The sequence below is a fragment of the Nothobranchius furzeri genome, chromosome 3 (assembly GCF_043380555.1).
Source record: "Nothobranchius furzeri strain GRZ-AD chromosome 3, NfurGRZ-RIMD1, whole genome shotgun sequence".
Taxonomy (NCBI): domain Eukaryota; kingdom Metazoa; phylum Chordata; class Actinopteri; order Cyprinodontiformes; family Nothobranchiidae; genus Nothobranchius; species Nothobranchius furzeri.
Window position 1 is genome coordinate 82,567,068 of NC_091743.1, and position 16,411 is coordinate 82,583,478.

At 44.8% G+C, this 16,411-nt stretch overlaps 1 protein-coding gene across 5 annotated transcripts in view; it reads left to right on the forward strand.

Annotated features, from left to right (window-relative positions):
* Positions 1–277: 277 nt before the first annotated feature.
* Positions 278–16,411, forward strand: part of LOC107384612 (kalirin) — a 50,142-nt gene continuing 34,008 nt past the window's right edge. For all 5 annotated transcript variants that reach the window (XR_008560033.2, XM_054735062.2, XM_054735072.2 and 2 more), the window contains exons 1-17: positions 278–759; positions 10,020–10,094; positions 10,176–10,290; positions 10,566–10,758; positions 10,946–11,169; positions 11,250–11,565; positions 11,731–11,853; positions 12,013–12,204; positions 13,138–13,269; positions 13,357–13,491; positions 13,578–13,670; positions 13,801–13,923; positions 14,033–14,149; positions 14,255–14,329; positions 14,427–14,549; positions 14,661–14,713; positions 16,327–16,411. The exon at positions 16,327–16,411 is cut by the window's right edge and continues 63 nt beyond it. Coding sequence is in view for 4 of the 5 variants with exons in the window: in XM_054735062.2 (XP_054591037.2) it covers positions 705–759; positions 10,020–10,094; positions 10,176–10,290; positions 10,566–10,758; positions 10,946–11,169; positions 11,250–11,565; positions 11,731–11,853; positions 12,013–12,204; positions 13,138–13,269; positions 13,357–13,491; positions 13,578–13,670; positions 13,801–13,923; positions 14,033–14,149; positions 14,255–14,329; positions 14,427–14,549; positions 14,661–14,713; positions 16,327–16,411 (2,229 nt within the window). In the remaining variant the exon portion in view is untranslated. The remainder of the gene's footprint in view (positions 760–10,019; positions 10,095–10,175; positions 10,291–10,565; positions 10,759–10,945; positions 11,170–11,249; positions 11,566–11,730; positions 11,854–12,012; positions 12,205–13,137; positions 13,270–13,356; positions 13,492–13,577; positions 13,671–13,800; positions 13,924–14,032; positions 14,150–14,254; positions 14,330–14,426; positions 14,550–14,660; positions 14,714–16,326) is intronic.

The window sequence follows — 16,411 nt, forward strand, 5'->3', positions numbered from 1 at the left end:
TGATGTTGGTAGTAACGGTACGAGAAGCACCAGTAACGCTAGTAACGCGCGCGTGTGTGTGTGAGTGTGTGTGTGTGTGTGTGTGTGAGTGTGTGTGTGTGTGTGTGTGTGTGTGTGTGTGTGTGTGTGTGTGTGTGAGAGAGAGAGAGAGAGAGAGAGAGAGAGAGAGAGAGAGAGAGAGAGAGAGAGAGAGAGTGTGTGTGTGTGTGTGTGGATGCAGCAGATGCTGCAGCCCTCGTGCACAGCGTCCCTGTCTCCGGTGCGCCTGCGTGCTGAAACGCACCAGCGGAGCGGTGCTGGCCGGACCGGTCGGCAGTAGGAAGCACGGAGGGGGGACACCCAGGCTGTGGGGCTCCAGGGTAACGGTACCGGTATCAGCAGCAGTAACGGTGACGTGGTGCGATGCCGCGCGGGATCACGGTAACGTAAGAACAGCAGCAGCTGAGGAGGAGGAGGACGGTCGAGACTGAGCCGAGGAGGATGCAGCAGTGACGGCCTGATCAGTACCGGGAGGACTGGAACCCATCCGAACGGAACGCCGCCCGCCCCTGAACCTGCTGGTACCGACCCGATCTGATGTAAAGCGGCAGGGATGGACCGGTAGGCAGGGAGGAGGCGCGAGGAGCGGAGCGGACAGGGGAGACCGACGGAACATAACGGAGGAGGGAGCGCAAGGAGGAGGAGGAGGGGGAGGAGGAGAGAGGATGAATCCGGCGGATGGAGGAGGAGATGCGGGCCCGGACGGCCTGGTGACGGCAGGTGGGGTGTGAGAGCGCGTGCGTGTGAGTGTGTGTGTGAAGTGGGAGCTGCTGTCGCCATGATGCCTCAACATCCGCCCATTGACGGTGTGTGTGTTCGGTCTATGCTACTACCAGTGTGTGTGTGTGTGTGTGTGTGTGCGTGCGTGCGCGCGCGCGCAGCACTGCCCAGCAGCAATGAGTATGTGTGTCTGCTGGGGGTGCAGGGTCCGACCAAGGAGGATTGTGGGAAGGCCTGCTAGCTCTTTGAACGTGTGTGTGATGTAATGTGGTGTGTGTGTGTGTGTGTGTGTGTGTGTGTGTGTGTGTGTGTGTGTGTGTGTATGTGTGTGATAACACACTCAAAGGTGGAGGTGCTGCATAACCTGCAGGTGGGTACAACCCAGAGGGAAGGAGTGTGTGTGTGTGTGTGTGTGTGTGTGTGGGGGGGGGGGGGGGTTTCCATAGAGGGACCCTGTGGTTATGACCCATTCGGGTTCAGGGATCTGGTTTGTTACAGCTGTCATGTTTGATTTGTGTTCAGACAGAAAAGCATCAGGCTTGTTTTAACGTCTGTGTCAAACTGCATCAAATATATTCTTATAAAAAATAAAATTCAATCATAAAATTACTGAAAACCTTAAAGATTCTCTAAATAAATTATAATCAGCTGATTTTTCATGTCAGCTCATTCTGACAGCTGCAGTTTGCTTATTGAAAAAACTGAAATATGTTGCATTTCTTAAAAAATAAACAAACGCAACAACAACTGTTTTTCTTTTGTTAGTTTTTACTTTTAAATTATGTTTTCTTAAAGGAGTCTGCTGAGTCTTCCCACTGTGCAAAGACCTATTTACACATCCTACAGACGCGGTCTGGACCAAAGGATACAATATAGACATGATCTGCATGTCCATGCAATGTGGATTGTTTGCAGGGTTCTGACAGACCAGCTGTTCAGTAATGACACTGATTAAAATGAGCCTTTTTAAAAAATATATCCAAAAACCTAAAGATTGTCAATATTTTCTGTAGCCTATTGTGTTATTTGACTAAATTCTGTCATTTCCATCATGGCATAAATCATGCAAAATGAGCTTAAAGACATAACCTTTTTGTGAAGGCGCTTCATTTGTTATTTAATTAGAAATATTCTCAATCTTTTGTTTTATTTGAAAAATATGAATTTAATTGATGGAGACTGCTGTAAAGTGACAGAAAGTGCTGAAAATGTGATACTTGGACACATACATCAATTACAATTTTCTCAAACTAACACCCAAAACCTGTTTAGTGAGGAAATTAAGAAATTCAAATAAAAACATAAAATCTGATGCAGGAATAGAGGGAATTCATTTGTCAATATAGCAAAAAAGGCATCATTTAAATCAATGTAGTCGTTTGTTTTCCCCTCAAAGTCATGCCATTCTGTAGGATGGAAACCTGAATTTGGTGATTCTGAGAAGGTTTTAAACCTGTGTGTGTTGGACGGAGGCGGTCCGGTACCGGCTGTCCATCCAAACTTGACGGCCTGGAACCAGAATCTGAGCTGGGTTCTGTTGTTTCTGAAGCCGACTGCAGTCAGAAAGCACAGACACGGACACAATTAAACACTTAAAGACATTAGTGATGCTTTAGTTCAGACTGCATTGATGCTGGAAACATGGAGCTCATGAAGGTTCTGACCTGACTGGATGCTAATCTGGTGCTCAGCAACACAACATAAAACAAAAGTTAAAATAATGTTCGTTATATTTGGAGTTTGAAGGGACAATGTGATTAAATTAGATTAACTCTTGCATCAAGATTAAAATGGGTTTGAATGTGCTCAATTAAACTAAAACATCTGTTTGTTTTCTATAACAAAGTAATCTGATATTGTCAATGAGCAAATGAGACTTTTGTTGTGAAAAGCTTAAGTGAAGGAGCTTAAGCACTCCAATTAAAGTAACTGTGAAACTTTTATTTGGAAAAGCTGGAAAACAACTAATAGCTGAAGATTTGATGTAGACAGTTTACTGGGAAAGAGGCAAAAGACTTACAAAATCTCTGGGACTTTTATTTTGAAAAATAAAAGTTAATTGAACAGAATGCATTTGATGATAGGCAAGAAGTCTTTTACTTTGAAGGAGCTGAAAGACTCCTAATGTTAAAATGAAATAAAGAAGTTGAGCTGATGCACATGCATTTATTTTGAAGGGATTTTTGAAAGACTTCAATAAAGGAGCTGTTACTTTTATTTTGAAGAAAACTAAGTGTTTAAAATTAATGAGTTAGGAGTTTTAAATGTCTTATGGTGAAGGAGTTGAAGGCCTTACAAGTGCTGTAGACTTTTATTTTGACTGATAAAAGTAATACAAAAGGGCTAATAGATGAAAGATTTAATGTGAGGAGCTGAAAGTCTTTTATTGTGGAGGAGCTGATGGACTCTTAACCTAACTTTACATGTTTGTGGTTTCCTGCAAAGCACTTTGTGTGCTTTTAGACTGAAAGGGAGATAATAAAGTTGTTTATTGTTTACATTTCTTGTCGGATCTTTAAATATTACCAGTTCAGTTCCATCAACACACGATAAAGAAGTGGTGCGGAGGATTCTTTGTCCTGCTGATCCCAGAGCAGCTGTTGTCTATAATTAACGTCCGAGCTGCAGCAGAGAAAAGCTACAGACGCGTTTCGGGTCACTGAGAACGAGTCGTGGAGTCCTGCTCGGGTTCTGGCCTCAGCAGCAGCGTGAGTCTTGTCCCCTGGGCTGGGTTTTAGAGACGTGGTGGTGGAACATATTCATTAGTTTCTGTTGCGTAATCAGTTTGATGAGTGCTGACAGGCTGACAGCGAGTTTCTCTGAAGGCTTTTCATCTGCTCTGAGCAGCTTCTATTTCAGGCTCCTCACTGACTCACAGTCGGAGGCTTTTATTGGTGTGAGAGGATGTAAATCCCTCCTCCGACCGCCGCTCTGTGTGATCGGCAGCTGACCGAGGATCAATCAGGTAGCTGACAGCCCTCAGCAGAACGGACAAGCAGTTTACAGATTAGCCAGACCCGGACTGTGAGCTTCTGCTGCTCTCCAACGCGTCCGTACAGGAAGCAAGCACTCATCAGCGTTTTGTGTCCTGCTCATTCACGCGGCCCAGAGCGGATGGTGAGAAGAAAGAGAGAGGAGGTTTAGCTGGGTTATCAGCTGGGATGAAGATGTGAGTTTTTACTGAAGATTCATCACAGAATAAAAGCTTTCAGCAGACACACTGCTGCTGCATCTGACTGATCTCCAAACGGAGACAGGCTGAATAAAGAATAGCGTCCTCCATCCATCCTTCCTTGATGAATTCATTAACTGACAGCTTGAATGGAAAACGTTTCCGTCGGACAGAAAAACTGACCTGAAGTAACACATTCACGTGTTTGGTTCTGTCTTCAGCTGGCTGACATTGTCCTGTCTGGGAAGCTGGGACTATGTTTAAATCCCTAGATTCTCCGATTTCTCTCATTTTGGTCCAGGCCTCCTCTTACCTCAAGTTCTAGGTGATGCTGATGACTTCCTGTCCAGAACAGTTTGGACCAGTGTCCTTATCCATCCAGAACTTTGACTCACTCAGTCTGAGGCCTTCTGCGGTCTATTTACCTCTGAAGACCACCAGGGACAGATGCCACAGACTACAGAAGTCTTATGTTTGTTGGGCTGCATTCAGCATCAGTAAGGTTGGTTGGTGTCTTCATGGAGAACCTGTCTGATCCTCCAGCTTCATGCAGATCAGGGTTTTTGGGCTCTATCCCTTGTTCTGTTGGTTCCGTGACCCCCAGGATCCTTTGAGCTTTGTTTAACCTCTGCAGCAGTGGTGTGAATGAATGACTCCACCAAAGACCAGAGAGCTTTTTTAACATCAGGGGTTCATGATGGCGTGAACCACTTTTAATAACTCGATCAGCTGATGACCACTCTGTTCAACTTTAAATTCAGTTTTTAATAAACTTGACGAATTTATTTTTTCTATTTTTATTTATTATTTTGCATTCTAAGTCTCTTTTTTTTACCTGGTTATGACTAGGGATGCACCGATGGATCGGCATTTGATCCCAATCGGCCGATGGCGCACCTATCGGTTTTGATCGGAGATTTCAAAATAGATCAAAGCAGACCGATCAGACCATTTTAGATTAGGTTACATTTCCTTTATTCCCAGATTATGTAGTTTGTAGCACTCATTATAATGTTGTAGAAAATTTCTGGCCATACCACGTGATCGGTATCGGTGATCAGCATTCTTTGATATCGGTATCGGTGATCGGCAGCAAAAAACCTGATCGGTGCATCCCTACTTATGATCCAGATGCTTGACATTTATTCACTCTTTTGTTTGAGTTATTATTAATGATTAAATGATCTTCACTCAGAGATCCAGCTCTCATACCATCCAGACCAAGCAGAACCCACCCTAGCTCCAACCAGGGGCTCAAACATTGACAGTCACTCTAATTGAAAGAATGCAGCTAGTATGTGTAGCGTGTTTAACTACATACTAGAATTAACGCTGTTTGCTATCAGCTTTGATAGATTCTGAGAAAAGCTCAAACAAGTTAACCATGAAGCTTCTATCATATATAAATATCTAGGATATCATATATTCGATAGAAGTTCATATGCCAACGAGCTTGGTCTATTTTTAATCCAAAGATGAATGTTTAATTTAAGATAATTAAATTTAATAGCAAAAGTTTATTTATTTAATCAGAAGTTGAAAGGAATCTTTGATTTTTCAATAACCAGAAATATACACCATTCTGTGTTTAATTTCAAAGAAGAGAGTCAAGTTTTTAAAGTTAAGAATTTATTACTAACACTTTAAAAAAAATGACGATTTGAAATGACAATTTTTAACAGACAATTTGATATTAAAACGTATTTTAAAAAGCAAACCTGCGACTGAATAGAAGCTAAAATGAAAATGCGAGTTTTTGGGTGCGTGAATGAATCTCAGAAGGTTTCTTTCAGCGAGAGAAGCGCTTCTGGGTGAAAGTTGTTTTGCAGCTAACTCAGTTGTTTCTAGAGAAAACAGCATCGGACACCATCTGTGTGCTACCTCACCCAGCAAGACGACCCTCTGTGTGGATCTGGAGGTCAAGGAGGATGTTGTCAGCCTCAGGGGTACTCGGTCCGGTAGGGAAGACCCGAGTAGAACCGATCCTCTGGTCCAGAGATGTTGCAGGTGCACGGTGTCGAGCGTCTGGCTTAACTCTGAAGGAGTTTTGTGTCAGCTGGTTACAGGTGTGTTTATTCGAAGCAAGACTATCGGCGTGACAGAATGCTTAGTAGAGACTTGGGCGGCCGTCCCTCGTCTCCTGGTATGGTTCAATAACTGAGCTTTCAGCTGTGGGATTTGGTTTTAACAAAACCCTCAGAACACGCCCTCTCAGCGTCAGAAAGCTTGGTCATGAAGTAACGACATGTGAGATGGTTTTAACTTTACCCTGGATCCCTTCTTCTGGATGAGGTGGTTAACGTGCAAGATGACCTTCTGGTTTACTGAACACACATTACGGATCATCAACAATAATTATTATTATACCCAAAGCATAATAAGTCATTTCAGTAATTAAAATACATTTACACTGAACCAAGAGATTATTTATGATGGTTGTAATAACAGTAATAAAGTCAAGAGTTTATTAAAATTATTATTGAAAAATGTTATTGTGAACTTGAAGTGTCCTTCAGCGTGGGACGGAACAGCAGCAGATAAAGATGGTTTCTGCAGACATCACGGCTCCTGGCGGTTAATCTGTGGGGCGAAGCTACAGAACGACCCAGCTTGACCCAGCTGGGAAAATGTGACCTTTGTCACAAATTAGAGGCCATTCATGACACTACACATGTTAGTATGTAGTTGTGAGAACTTCCTTTTTTCACTGGCGCCGCCTGGCAAAGATCAAGCCGATGTTGTTTAGGGCGCATCTCGAGTCTGTCCTGCATGCTTTTGTTTTATCGCAGCTCAATTAGTGTAATGCACTATATGTTGGACTGAGTCTGGCAGCAATGAAATGATTGCAGTTAGTGCAGAACTCAGCAGCTAGATTCCTGACAGGCACGACAAAGACAACACTTTACTCCTGTCCTAGCTTCCCTACACGGCTACCTGGGGCTTACCGGGTAAAGTTTAAAGTTCTGTTGTTTGTCTCCCGGGCCCTTCACGGTGGTGCCCCACCATATCTGGCTGGGTTGTCACAGATGCATGCCCCTACACGCTCCCTTCGCTCGGCTGATCAGGATTTGCTCGTCGTCCCACAAACAAGGTTCAAAACAAGAGGTGATAGGGCCTTTTCGGTCCCCAACACTATGGAATGGGCTCCCACTTGCTATCAGTACCCATCACTGCAGGTCTTCAAGAGTCGATTGAAGACTCGTTTTTATCGTTTGGTTTTTATATAATATGGATTTTTAGATTTGTAGTCTTTTATCGTATCTGTCTTATCATTTCAGTCATTTTTAATGCAATTTTTAATCTGTCTTTTTGCTCGTTTACTGTTTTTATTTCATGTTCAGTGCCTTGGGCTTCTGTAAAGGCAGTGGAAGGCACTGTTTAAATAAAATCTGATTGACTGATTGATTGTAAAGCTGCCCTATTAAAAACGCACTGGTTGTCAGAAGGTATTTGATGATTACTTCTGTGTTAAAATGTCACATTCACCTCTTTTCTATAGAAAAAAAAAATTTAAATAATGCTGCAGCTTCGAGGCGTGTGCATCTGAAGGTCGTTTATCCTTTTGTTTTTGAAGGTTTTTGAGTTCTGAGATGAAACAGATTTTGGGTCTGGACCAGGCAGAGACACAGAGAGAGATAGCCCTGCAGGAGAAACGCTCCACTTCTCCTTCTTGTTTGTGGGTTTTCTCTCTGAGGGTTATCTCTGCTTGTCGTGCTGCTAATGTGAGGCGTTTAATGCCCTTGGTGTGTGAGTGTTGGATTAGCTTCCTCCCGCTGCGCAGGATGATCTGACACATATGGGAGGCCTGTCTCCAGCACACACATCTATCTGTGAGGGAAACACTGAGTATGCTGACTCTATTACAACCCCAAAACCAGATCTGAGCCCTAAAACTAGAATCTGAGGGGCTTTCCTGAAGACACATTCTTACAAGGTTGAAGATGTTAGATGGTTCCTAAATGAATGGATGAATGAGAGCACACACACACACACACACACACACACACACACACACACACACACACACACACACACACACACACACACACACACACACACACACACACACACACCTACACACACACAGTCTCAGCCTGAACTGTAATGCTCATATTATTGATGAAATTGTCCATCAGCTCTCTTATGATCAAGATAAGCATGCTGTGCTGAATCAGTACCACTCAGATTGTCTGGGCGGAAACACCTTGGAAGAGATGGAGTGTGTCACTGCGAAGAGGGAGGTTTGGGCTTCCCTCCTGTAGTTGGTATCTCTGAGATAGGTGGATAGGTTGGATGGGCAGAAGAGGGTGGATGGGCGGATGGATGGATGGATGGATGGATGGAGGTCGGATAATCGGATGGGTGGTTGAATGGGTGGTTGGAAGGTTGGATGGATGGATGGATGGATGGATGGATGGAGGTTGGATAATTGGATGGGTGGTTAAATGGGTGGTTGGAAGGTTGGATGGATGGATGGATGGATGGATGGATGGAGGTTGGATAATCGGATGGGTGGTTAAATGGGTGGTTGGAAGGTTGGAAGGTTGGATGGATGGATGGATGGATGGATGGAGGTTGGATAATCGGATGGGTGGTTAAATGGGTGGTTGGAAGGTTGGATGGATGGATGGATGGATGGAGGTCGGATAATTGGATGGGTGGTTAAATGGGTGGTTGGAAGGTTGGATGGATGGATGGATGGATGGAGGTTGGATAATTGGATGGGTGGTTAAATGGGTGGTTGGAAGGTTGGATGGATGGATGGATGGATGGAGGTCGGATAATTGGATGGGTGGTTAAATGGGTGGTTGGAAGGTTGGATGGATGGATGAATGTATGGATGGATGGATAGAGGTCGGAAAATCGAATAGGTGGTTGGAAGATGGATGGATGGATGGGCTGGGTGGGTAGATGGATGGATGAATGGTAGATGGATGGATAATGATAAATGTCCCACACTTGTGTAACACCTTTCAGAGTGAGAGGATTCCAATAGGCTTCACACTACAGTGTATCATTCACCCATTCACACGCTGATGATGATGAGCTACATTGTAGCCACAGCTGCCCTGGGGTGAACTGACAAAGGCAACCCAGTGTGCCTCTATTGACGCAGGACAGATGATGGATGGATGGATGGAATGTTAGATGGATAAATATATGAATAGATGGATGAGTACATGAATGGATGAGTGGGGCCTAGGTGGTAAACAGATGAGTGGGTTGATGGATGGATGGATGTATTAGGTGATGAATGATAACTGGGTTATAGATCGATGGATGAATGGATGGATGTAATAATTGATGGATGGATGAATGGACGTATCAGTTGGTGGATGGTTACTGGGTGTTGGATGGATGGATGTATGAATAGGTGGGTGGTTGAATGGGTGGTTGGAAGCTTAGATGGATGAATATATGAATATATTTAGTGGGACAGCAGTAGTTAAACAGGTTGAGTGGGTTTACCAGTAATCGGAAGGTTGTAGGTTTGATCCCGTCTCCAGACAGAGAATTTTGCTGTTGTGTCCTTGGGCAAGACGCTTAATCCCTTAACGCCGGTTGTTGAAAATTTGCATCAAACCTGCATTTGCTCCAAATGCAACCAAAATACTGCATGTACCTGAAAGAAAATCCACAAGTGGAAAACATTTTTATCATTAAAAACTAATTCTGGCGTAAGGGGTTAACCCACCTTGCCTGCTGGTGGTGGTCGAAGGGACCTGTGCTTGGCAGCCTCACCTCAGTCAGTGTGCCCTAGGGCAGCTGTGGCTACAATGTAGCTCATCACCATCAGTGTGTGAAAGGATGAATGATACGCTGTAGTGTAAAGTGCTCTGGAGTCCTCTGACTGAAAGGCACTGTACAAGCGCGGGTCATTTATCATTCATGAATGGATGGACAGATGAGTAAATGAATGGTTGAGCAGGGGCTAGGTGGTGGACAGATGAGTGGATGGATAAATGAAGGTATTAGTTTATGAATTATAACTGGGTGACAGATGTATGTATGTATGGTACTTCTTCAGACACAGACGTGGTCCAGGCCACTGATCAGTGACTACCGGGTCTCTCATTTGTCCCCCCAGGTTCTGGCAAAGCCGAGTCTGTCCGGGCGGTCGATGTTCTGACGGTGCTCAGAGAAAAAGTGGCCTTTGTGTCGGGTAAAACACAAAAATCTTCTGTCAGTTTACTTACGTTGCTCATTGAAGCCCATTCAAATGACCACCTGTTGTGATGTCCAGGTGGGAGGGACAAAAGAGGCGGACCAATACTGACGTTTCCAGCCAGGACCAATCACGACCGAATAAAACAGGAAGATCTCAGCCGACTGGTTACTTACCTGTCTACGGTACCCAGGTAGACCTCTCTCAGGTTCTGTTCACAATGATCCCTCTCAAACAGATGTGGTTGTAGCTTCCTCATTTTTAAAGCACATTTGATCCATAAAGTGCATGAAACTAGACGAGTTGGTGCAGCTGTGGGGTTTTAAGTGGATGTTCAACAGAACTCTCAGAACAAGAAGGCAAACATACAGGAGTAGATCTTATGGCCTCAGTCACTTGGGTGATGTTAAAAGGTCGAGTTTGTTGAAAAACTATATCGTTTTGATCCCTGCTGTGCTTCTCCTCCAGTGAGGACGTGCGTGCTCGTGGCTTCACCGTGGTGGTGGACATGCGAGGCAGTAAGTGGGACAGCGTGAAGCCAGTTCTGCGAACCCTGCAGGAGTCCTTTTCCTCCAACATCCACACAGCTCTGCTCATCAAACCAGACACCTTCTGGCAAAAACACAAGACCAACCTGGGCAGTGCCAAGCTCAGCTTTGAGGTACGGCCAGAACCAGTCCTATGATTTCTGGTTCGTTTGATCTTCTGTGCTTGAATCTGGAAGCAAATCCTGTTCAGATTAATTGACTACATGAGTCCAGTTTGGATCAGGTCTGAATTTCCGACAAATGTTTTCAGTAAATCCAGTTAAGCTGTTAGTGGGTTGCTGAAAACATCTATGTCTCCAGACCAGCCTGGTATCGGTGGAGGGTCTCTCCCGGCTTGTTGACCCCTCCCAGCTTACGTCTGACCTTGGCGGCTCGTTGGAGTATGACCATGTGGAATGGACTGAGCTACGTCTGGGTCTGGAGGAGTTCTCTGGTGCCGCTACGCAGCTTCTGGCCCAGCTGGACCAGCTAGAGGCTGGGCTGAACCGCATACTGGAGCCTCAGGACGTTGATGAAGCCAGAAAGTAATTCTTTAGATTGACGTCCATATTTCAGGGTTGTCTGGAGTCCATGTGTGCTAAACTCTTTGTTACATTGTTTTTAGACTTCTAGAGGAACATAATCGTCTTCGCAACACCATCAGCACCGCGCCAGTCGATGCGCTTGACCGAGAAGGGCGGAGCTTGCTCCAGCGCATGCGCCTTGGTCCCTCTCACGGCGAGGGCTCTAATGAGGGGGGAGGCAGTGGGGGCACCTGGCTGTCAGGAGGGGCAGACTTCCAGAGTGTGGCACCAAAGGTCTCGTCTCTGTTGGATCGACTGCAGGCGGCTCGAGCCCACCTGCTGCAGAGCTGGAGTGATAAGAAGCTGCACCTGGACCAGGCACTGCAACTGCACCTATTTGAGCAGGACGCCACCAAGGTAGACGTCCAGCTGGCCGGAGATCTCCTCTAAACAAGCTTTTCACTGAACCTCTCGGCTCCTCAGACCACCATTAGTTTTGCATTCATTTGCCTGATGTTGCGCTGAGTTTTGCATTGGGTATTGTGACCCATCTCTGCCTAATTCTGCCTCTCCCCGTCTCAGATGTCAGAGTGGATCGCTCACAGTAAAGAATTGTTCATGCAGACTGTGACAGACGTTGGTCAGAACCACCAGCACTCTATGGACCTACAAACACAACACCAGCACTTCACCGCCAACTGTATGGTACGTCCATGCCAAGCTGTGTGTCAGTTCTCCTGGTTTTAAAGACCAGAACCAAGATATATAGATTTGGTATTTTAAGCTTAATGTGATTAAACAGAGCTGATCCTTTAATGGTATTCATTTAAAAACCACACCCCTATCCAACTGACGTGTCTTCAGAATGGCAGCGTGAACGTGGACAGCGTGGTGACCATGGCTGCAAGACTTGCAGAGGCCGGTCATTACGGAGCAGAGCGGATCGCCGTGGTGTCGTCACGGTTACAGGAAGACTGGAAGTCCCTGACCACGGCACTGGAGGAGCGCAGCAACACGCTTGCCATGGCAACGGGATTCCACCAGGGGGCAGAGCAGGTATCAACACAAGTTCCACTCCACGTGTAAAGGTTCTTGATCCAGCTCTAATTTCTTTGCTTTACTTCCGAGGAGCAAGACTTTCTCTAAGTCTTTTGTTTTTTATTTTCCCTTTTTATGCTTTGAATGGGTCCTTCACCGACAAAACATTTTTACTTACGAAGTTTGAAAATGATCAGTCACTCTGACTTCAACATTCAGGCTGAACATGAAAATTGTCTCCTACACCAATGTCCTGCGTTAGCTTCTGATAGAAAATGGAATGGCGAAACTCTCACTCATCTTGACTCGCGACGGGGAAGGTTTAGTTGGTTTAGTGTCCAGCAAACAAAGAACACATCGGCCAGTACTAGCTAAACATTAGCATTAGCATTAGCAACTCCACCACACAACAGAACTCTTCCAGGCTTGTGTTATTTGTGAAGATATACATCAACATTGCAGAGCAAGTGGTAAAGTCCCATTGCTGTTAGCCAATCAGATGAGAGATGTCCAAACATCAGGAAATAGACTCCAAATCTTGTTGTCTGAAGCTGCTTTCTCCTCCAGCTAAATTCTCTGGACTAAAACAGGCACATTTGAGCTTTTTTTCCCCCAGAGTATGACTTGCGAGGCATTCATTCCTATGAGACCACATCAGGTGTATTAAAATATGAGTCAGGACCTTTTTAACGAGACTTAGGTCAAAGTTGAGTGAAACCCACTTCTCTAAAACTGATCAGGAACAAAATAATTAGAACTAACAAGTGAATTTGAAGCCAAAAACCAAAGAACTGTGGATCAAAGCCTAACCCAAGCCTAAATAAAGTCTAAATGAGATGCGTCCTCTTCTTGTTATTGTATTCCTTCTTAGAGAAAATCATGTGACAGCCATCCGGTATTTTCATGGATTTAAACCCTGTCTGTCTGTCTGTCTCTGTATTGTGTCTCTAGTTCCTTCTCCGGGTCGAGGGATGGGTTAAAATGTGCTCTGAGGGGCCGTTGCCATCGGCAACAGCAGAGCTGGAAGCTGCAGTAAAGAAACATCAGGAGCTCAATGAGGAGATCTCAGCCAACTACACACAGGTGCTTCCTGGTCCAGAGGTCCCACCTGAGTCTGCAGGTGTCTTCCTGATCTGATATTCAAATGTCCATTGTTCCGTTTGTGTTCAGGTGAGTGAAAGTGGGAAAGCATTACTGGACGTACTCCAGCGCAGCTCGGCCAGTGAGTCTGACGAGTCAGCAGCCAAGCCAGACTTCACTGCTGCCACACACAGCATCATGGGCGTTCTGCACCAGGTGATGCAGGTAAGATGGACAGGACAATGGCTCCAGAGCTGAATTAGAATTTATGAACACCTAAAAAGATTAAACTGATTTGGCTTCCCCTGCAGGGTCACCATGATGTTGAAGGAGCCTGGCAGCATCGTAAGCTCCGCCTCCACCAGCGTCTACAGCTGTGTGTGTTTCAGCAGGACGTCAGACAGGTTGGACCCTTTATTCACGACCAAAATATCATCAGGGTTTAGAGTTAGAATTATCCCTGGATCCAGATCCAGGTCCGGGTTTAGGTTCTGACCCATACTCAGATTTTCCCTCCACTTGCCCATCTCTCAGGTGTTGGACTGGGTGGAGCAGCATGGTGAGGTTTTCCTCAACAAACATACCGGAGTGGGGAAGTCTCTCCATCGAGCTCGAGCACTGCAGAAACGGCATGATGACTTCCAGCAGGTTGCACAGGTACCTCAGTGCCTCTAGTGAAAAACAAGTCTTCATTTTCACTGCCCGACCTGTAGAGCCAGTTACCTGCTCAGGTGTCCAGTCAGAACTAGATCTGTCTGTGTTTCAGAACACCTACACTAATGCAGAGAAGCTCCTGGAGGCAGCAGATCAGCTGGCTCAGTCTGGAGAGTGTGAGGAGGAGGAGATCTACCAGGCAGCCCGAGACCTGGAGCTCCGTATGCAGGTAAGCTGACAGACAGGGAAGCTGTTGGCTTGTTTACATGCCGAGTCATGTTGGCTTGTTTACATGCTGAGTCAGAGGCATTTACCTTGTTGACATGTTGTTCAGGCCTTCATCCAGCGGGTGGAACAGAGGAAGCTGCTGCTGGACCTGGCTGTGTCCTTCTACACTCATACCAAGGAGGTAGGACTCTGACTTTAGACTTTCCATGTTTTTTGGACTTTAAGACCCCAGATAAAAGCTTCTTCACCTCCTCTCATCACTCCCATCTCCTCCTCAGCTCTCCGTGTGGATGGAAGGCCTCCAGAAGCAGCTCTCCCCAGATCTCCTGGTGTGTCCCAACACCGTAGAGGCTCTGCAGGCTTTAATCAGCCAGCAGCAGCAGCAGCAAGCCAACACACAGGTATCCACCCTTTCCCCTCTGACCAATAGAAATAACATCATAACAATCTCACTCTAATGACCTCTGACCCCTAACCCTCACACTAACCCCAAATGTAACCCTGACCTGCAGGAAGCTGCGATGAGTGTCATCCGGGAAGGAGAAGACCTCATCTTACAGCTCAGGTACTCACACCACGTGTGGGTGTGTTTGTTTTATGCTGCAGGGCTGCACAGGAAGAGTGTGCTTGTTTTACGTCAAGGCAGCTCCTGATATTTTAGGGCTCAGAGTAGCCGTGCGTATAACTGTGTGCCTGTAAATTTGTTTCTGTATGAAGTGCATCTGGTTAACTGATTTTCTGTCATTTGTGGGCGTGTGTTTTCTGTATAGACTGTAAAGATCGGCGATCCTCCGGTATCCAGCATGTTTTAGTTGTTTTTCTGCTTCACCACACCTGCTTTTAATCAGCAGGCGATTAACTGGCTTCTGCAGAGCTTGATGAGCTGCTAAACTGGTGAATCAAATATGGTGGAGCAGGGAAACAATTAAAACACGTTGGATACTAGCACTTGGGGAAGATAGTTGGGGTGAGGTTGATTACTAATCTAAAAGATGCAGAAACTGCTGATGAGAAAATGAAGGGTTGGAAATTATTGTTTAATGTTACCAATCGTGTCCTAGATTGTGTAAATTGTGTGCACTTATATTTCTAAATTTAGCACGATGCATTGCTGTCTAGAGTATATCTATTAGTTTTATATCTGTTTACTTTATTCTTTTAATGTGTGCGTTCTAGTTTCTGGGTTCCTAATGTGAGAGTGTGTTACTGGCTGGACGGTGTGCCTGATGTTAGTGGCTTATTTTTCAAGATTTTATCAAATACGTTTCTGTGTTTTTAATTGAAATGAATGAGGGAATCGTTTTTATACCTGCTTAAAGAGGAAATGCAGAGCACTTTTATTATCTAGACTTTTAAAGATGTTTGTAAGATTTTCTTAAATCTGAGTTTTCGGTGATTTGAAGGTTATAGAATTATTTTTCCAAATCATGTAAAACTGAAAGGTGTTTTTTGATGATTGTGTACGTTTTCTAGTTCTGCAGCTGCTTTTGTTTTCTGGATGATTTAGTCTGAGTAGATTGGATTTCTGGTTTGCATCAACTGTTCATTTAAGCATTGTGTTGACTGTATTGAAGCATTGTTTTTTAGATATTTAACTGATGTACATGAGCTTTGTAACGTATTCTAGATTGGCGGTTCCCAACCTTTACCCTTAGGGGTTCTATCCGTATTTATGCGTTAAAAGCTACTTTTTACAGACATACAGAATTTTGAATTATACTGGGAGTGTGATTGGGATTTTAAAAATGCTGATTTTGTAAATATGGTCTAGTAACCTCACAGCTTCAGCACAGACACAATTATGGGGACCCCCTACAACCTTGTGGGGACCCCCTAGGCCCTAGGGGGTTCACAGACCCCAGTTTGGGAACCACTGTTCTTGATGATGTTGAAAGCATGGATGCATGCTTTCATGTTTGTGCTGACTTATAAGCAAATACAGTTTTATTTCTAGATTTATTTATTTTTAATCAATTTATTTCTGCTGATGCGTTTGTTTACAGGTGGATATTATTAGTGGGTGTTTTCAGGGAGGTGTTAATCATATATCATCTTCTCTTTCAGCTTGGCTTCATAGTTTTTAGTTTTTTTTTTCATGTTTGGGGACTTTTAATTTAATTAAGACTGATTGAACTTCTTTTGAAGTGTCTGTAATGTGTGTGGGCGTGTTTGTTTCAGGCCCCAGGGCAGCTCAGTGGCCCATGTGGAGTCAGTGCTACAGCAACTGGAAGAGTCTCACGCTCAACTTGAGGAGCTTTTCCAC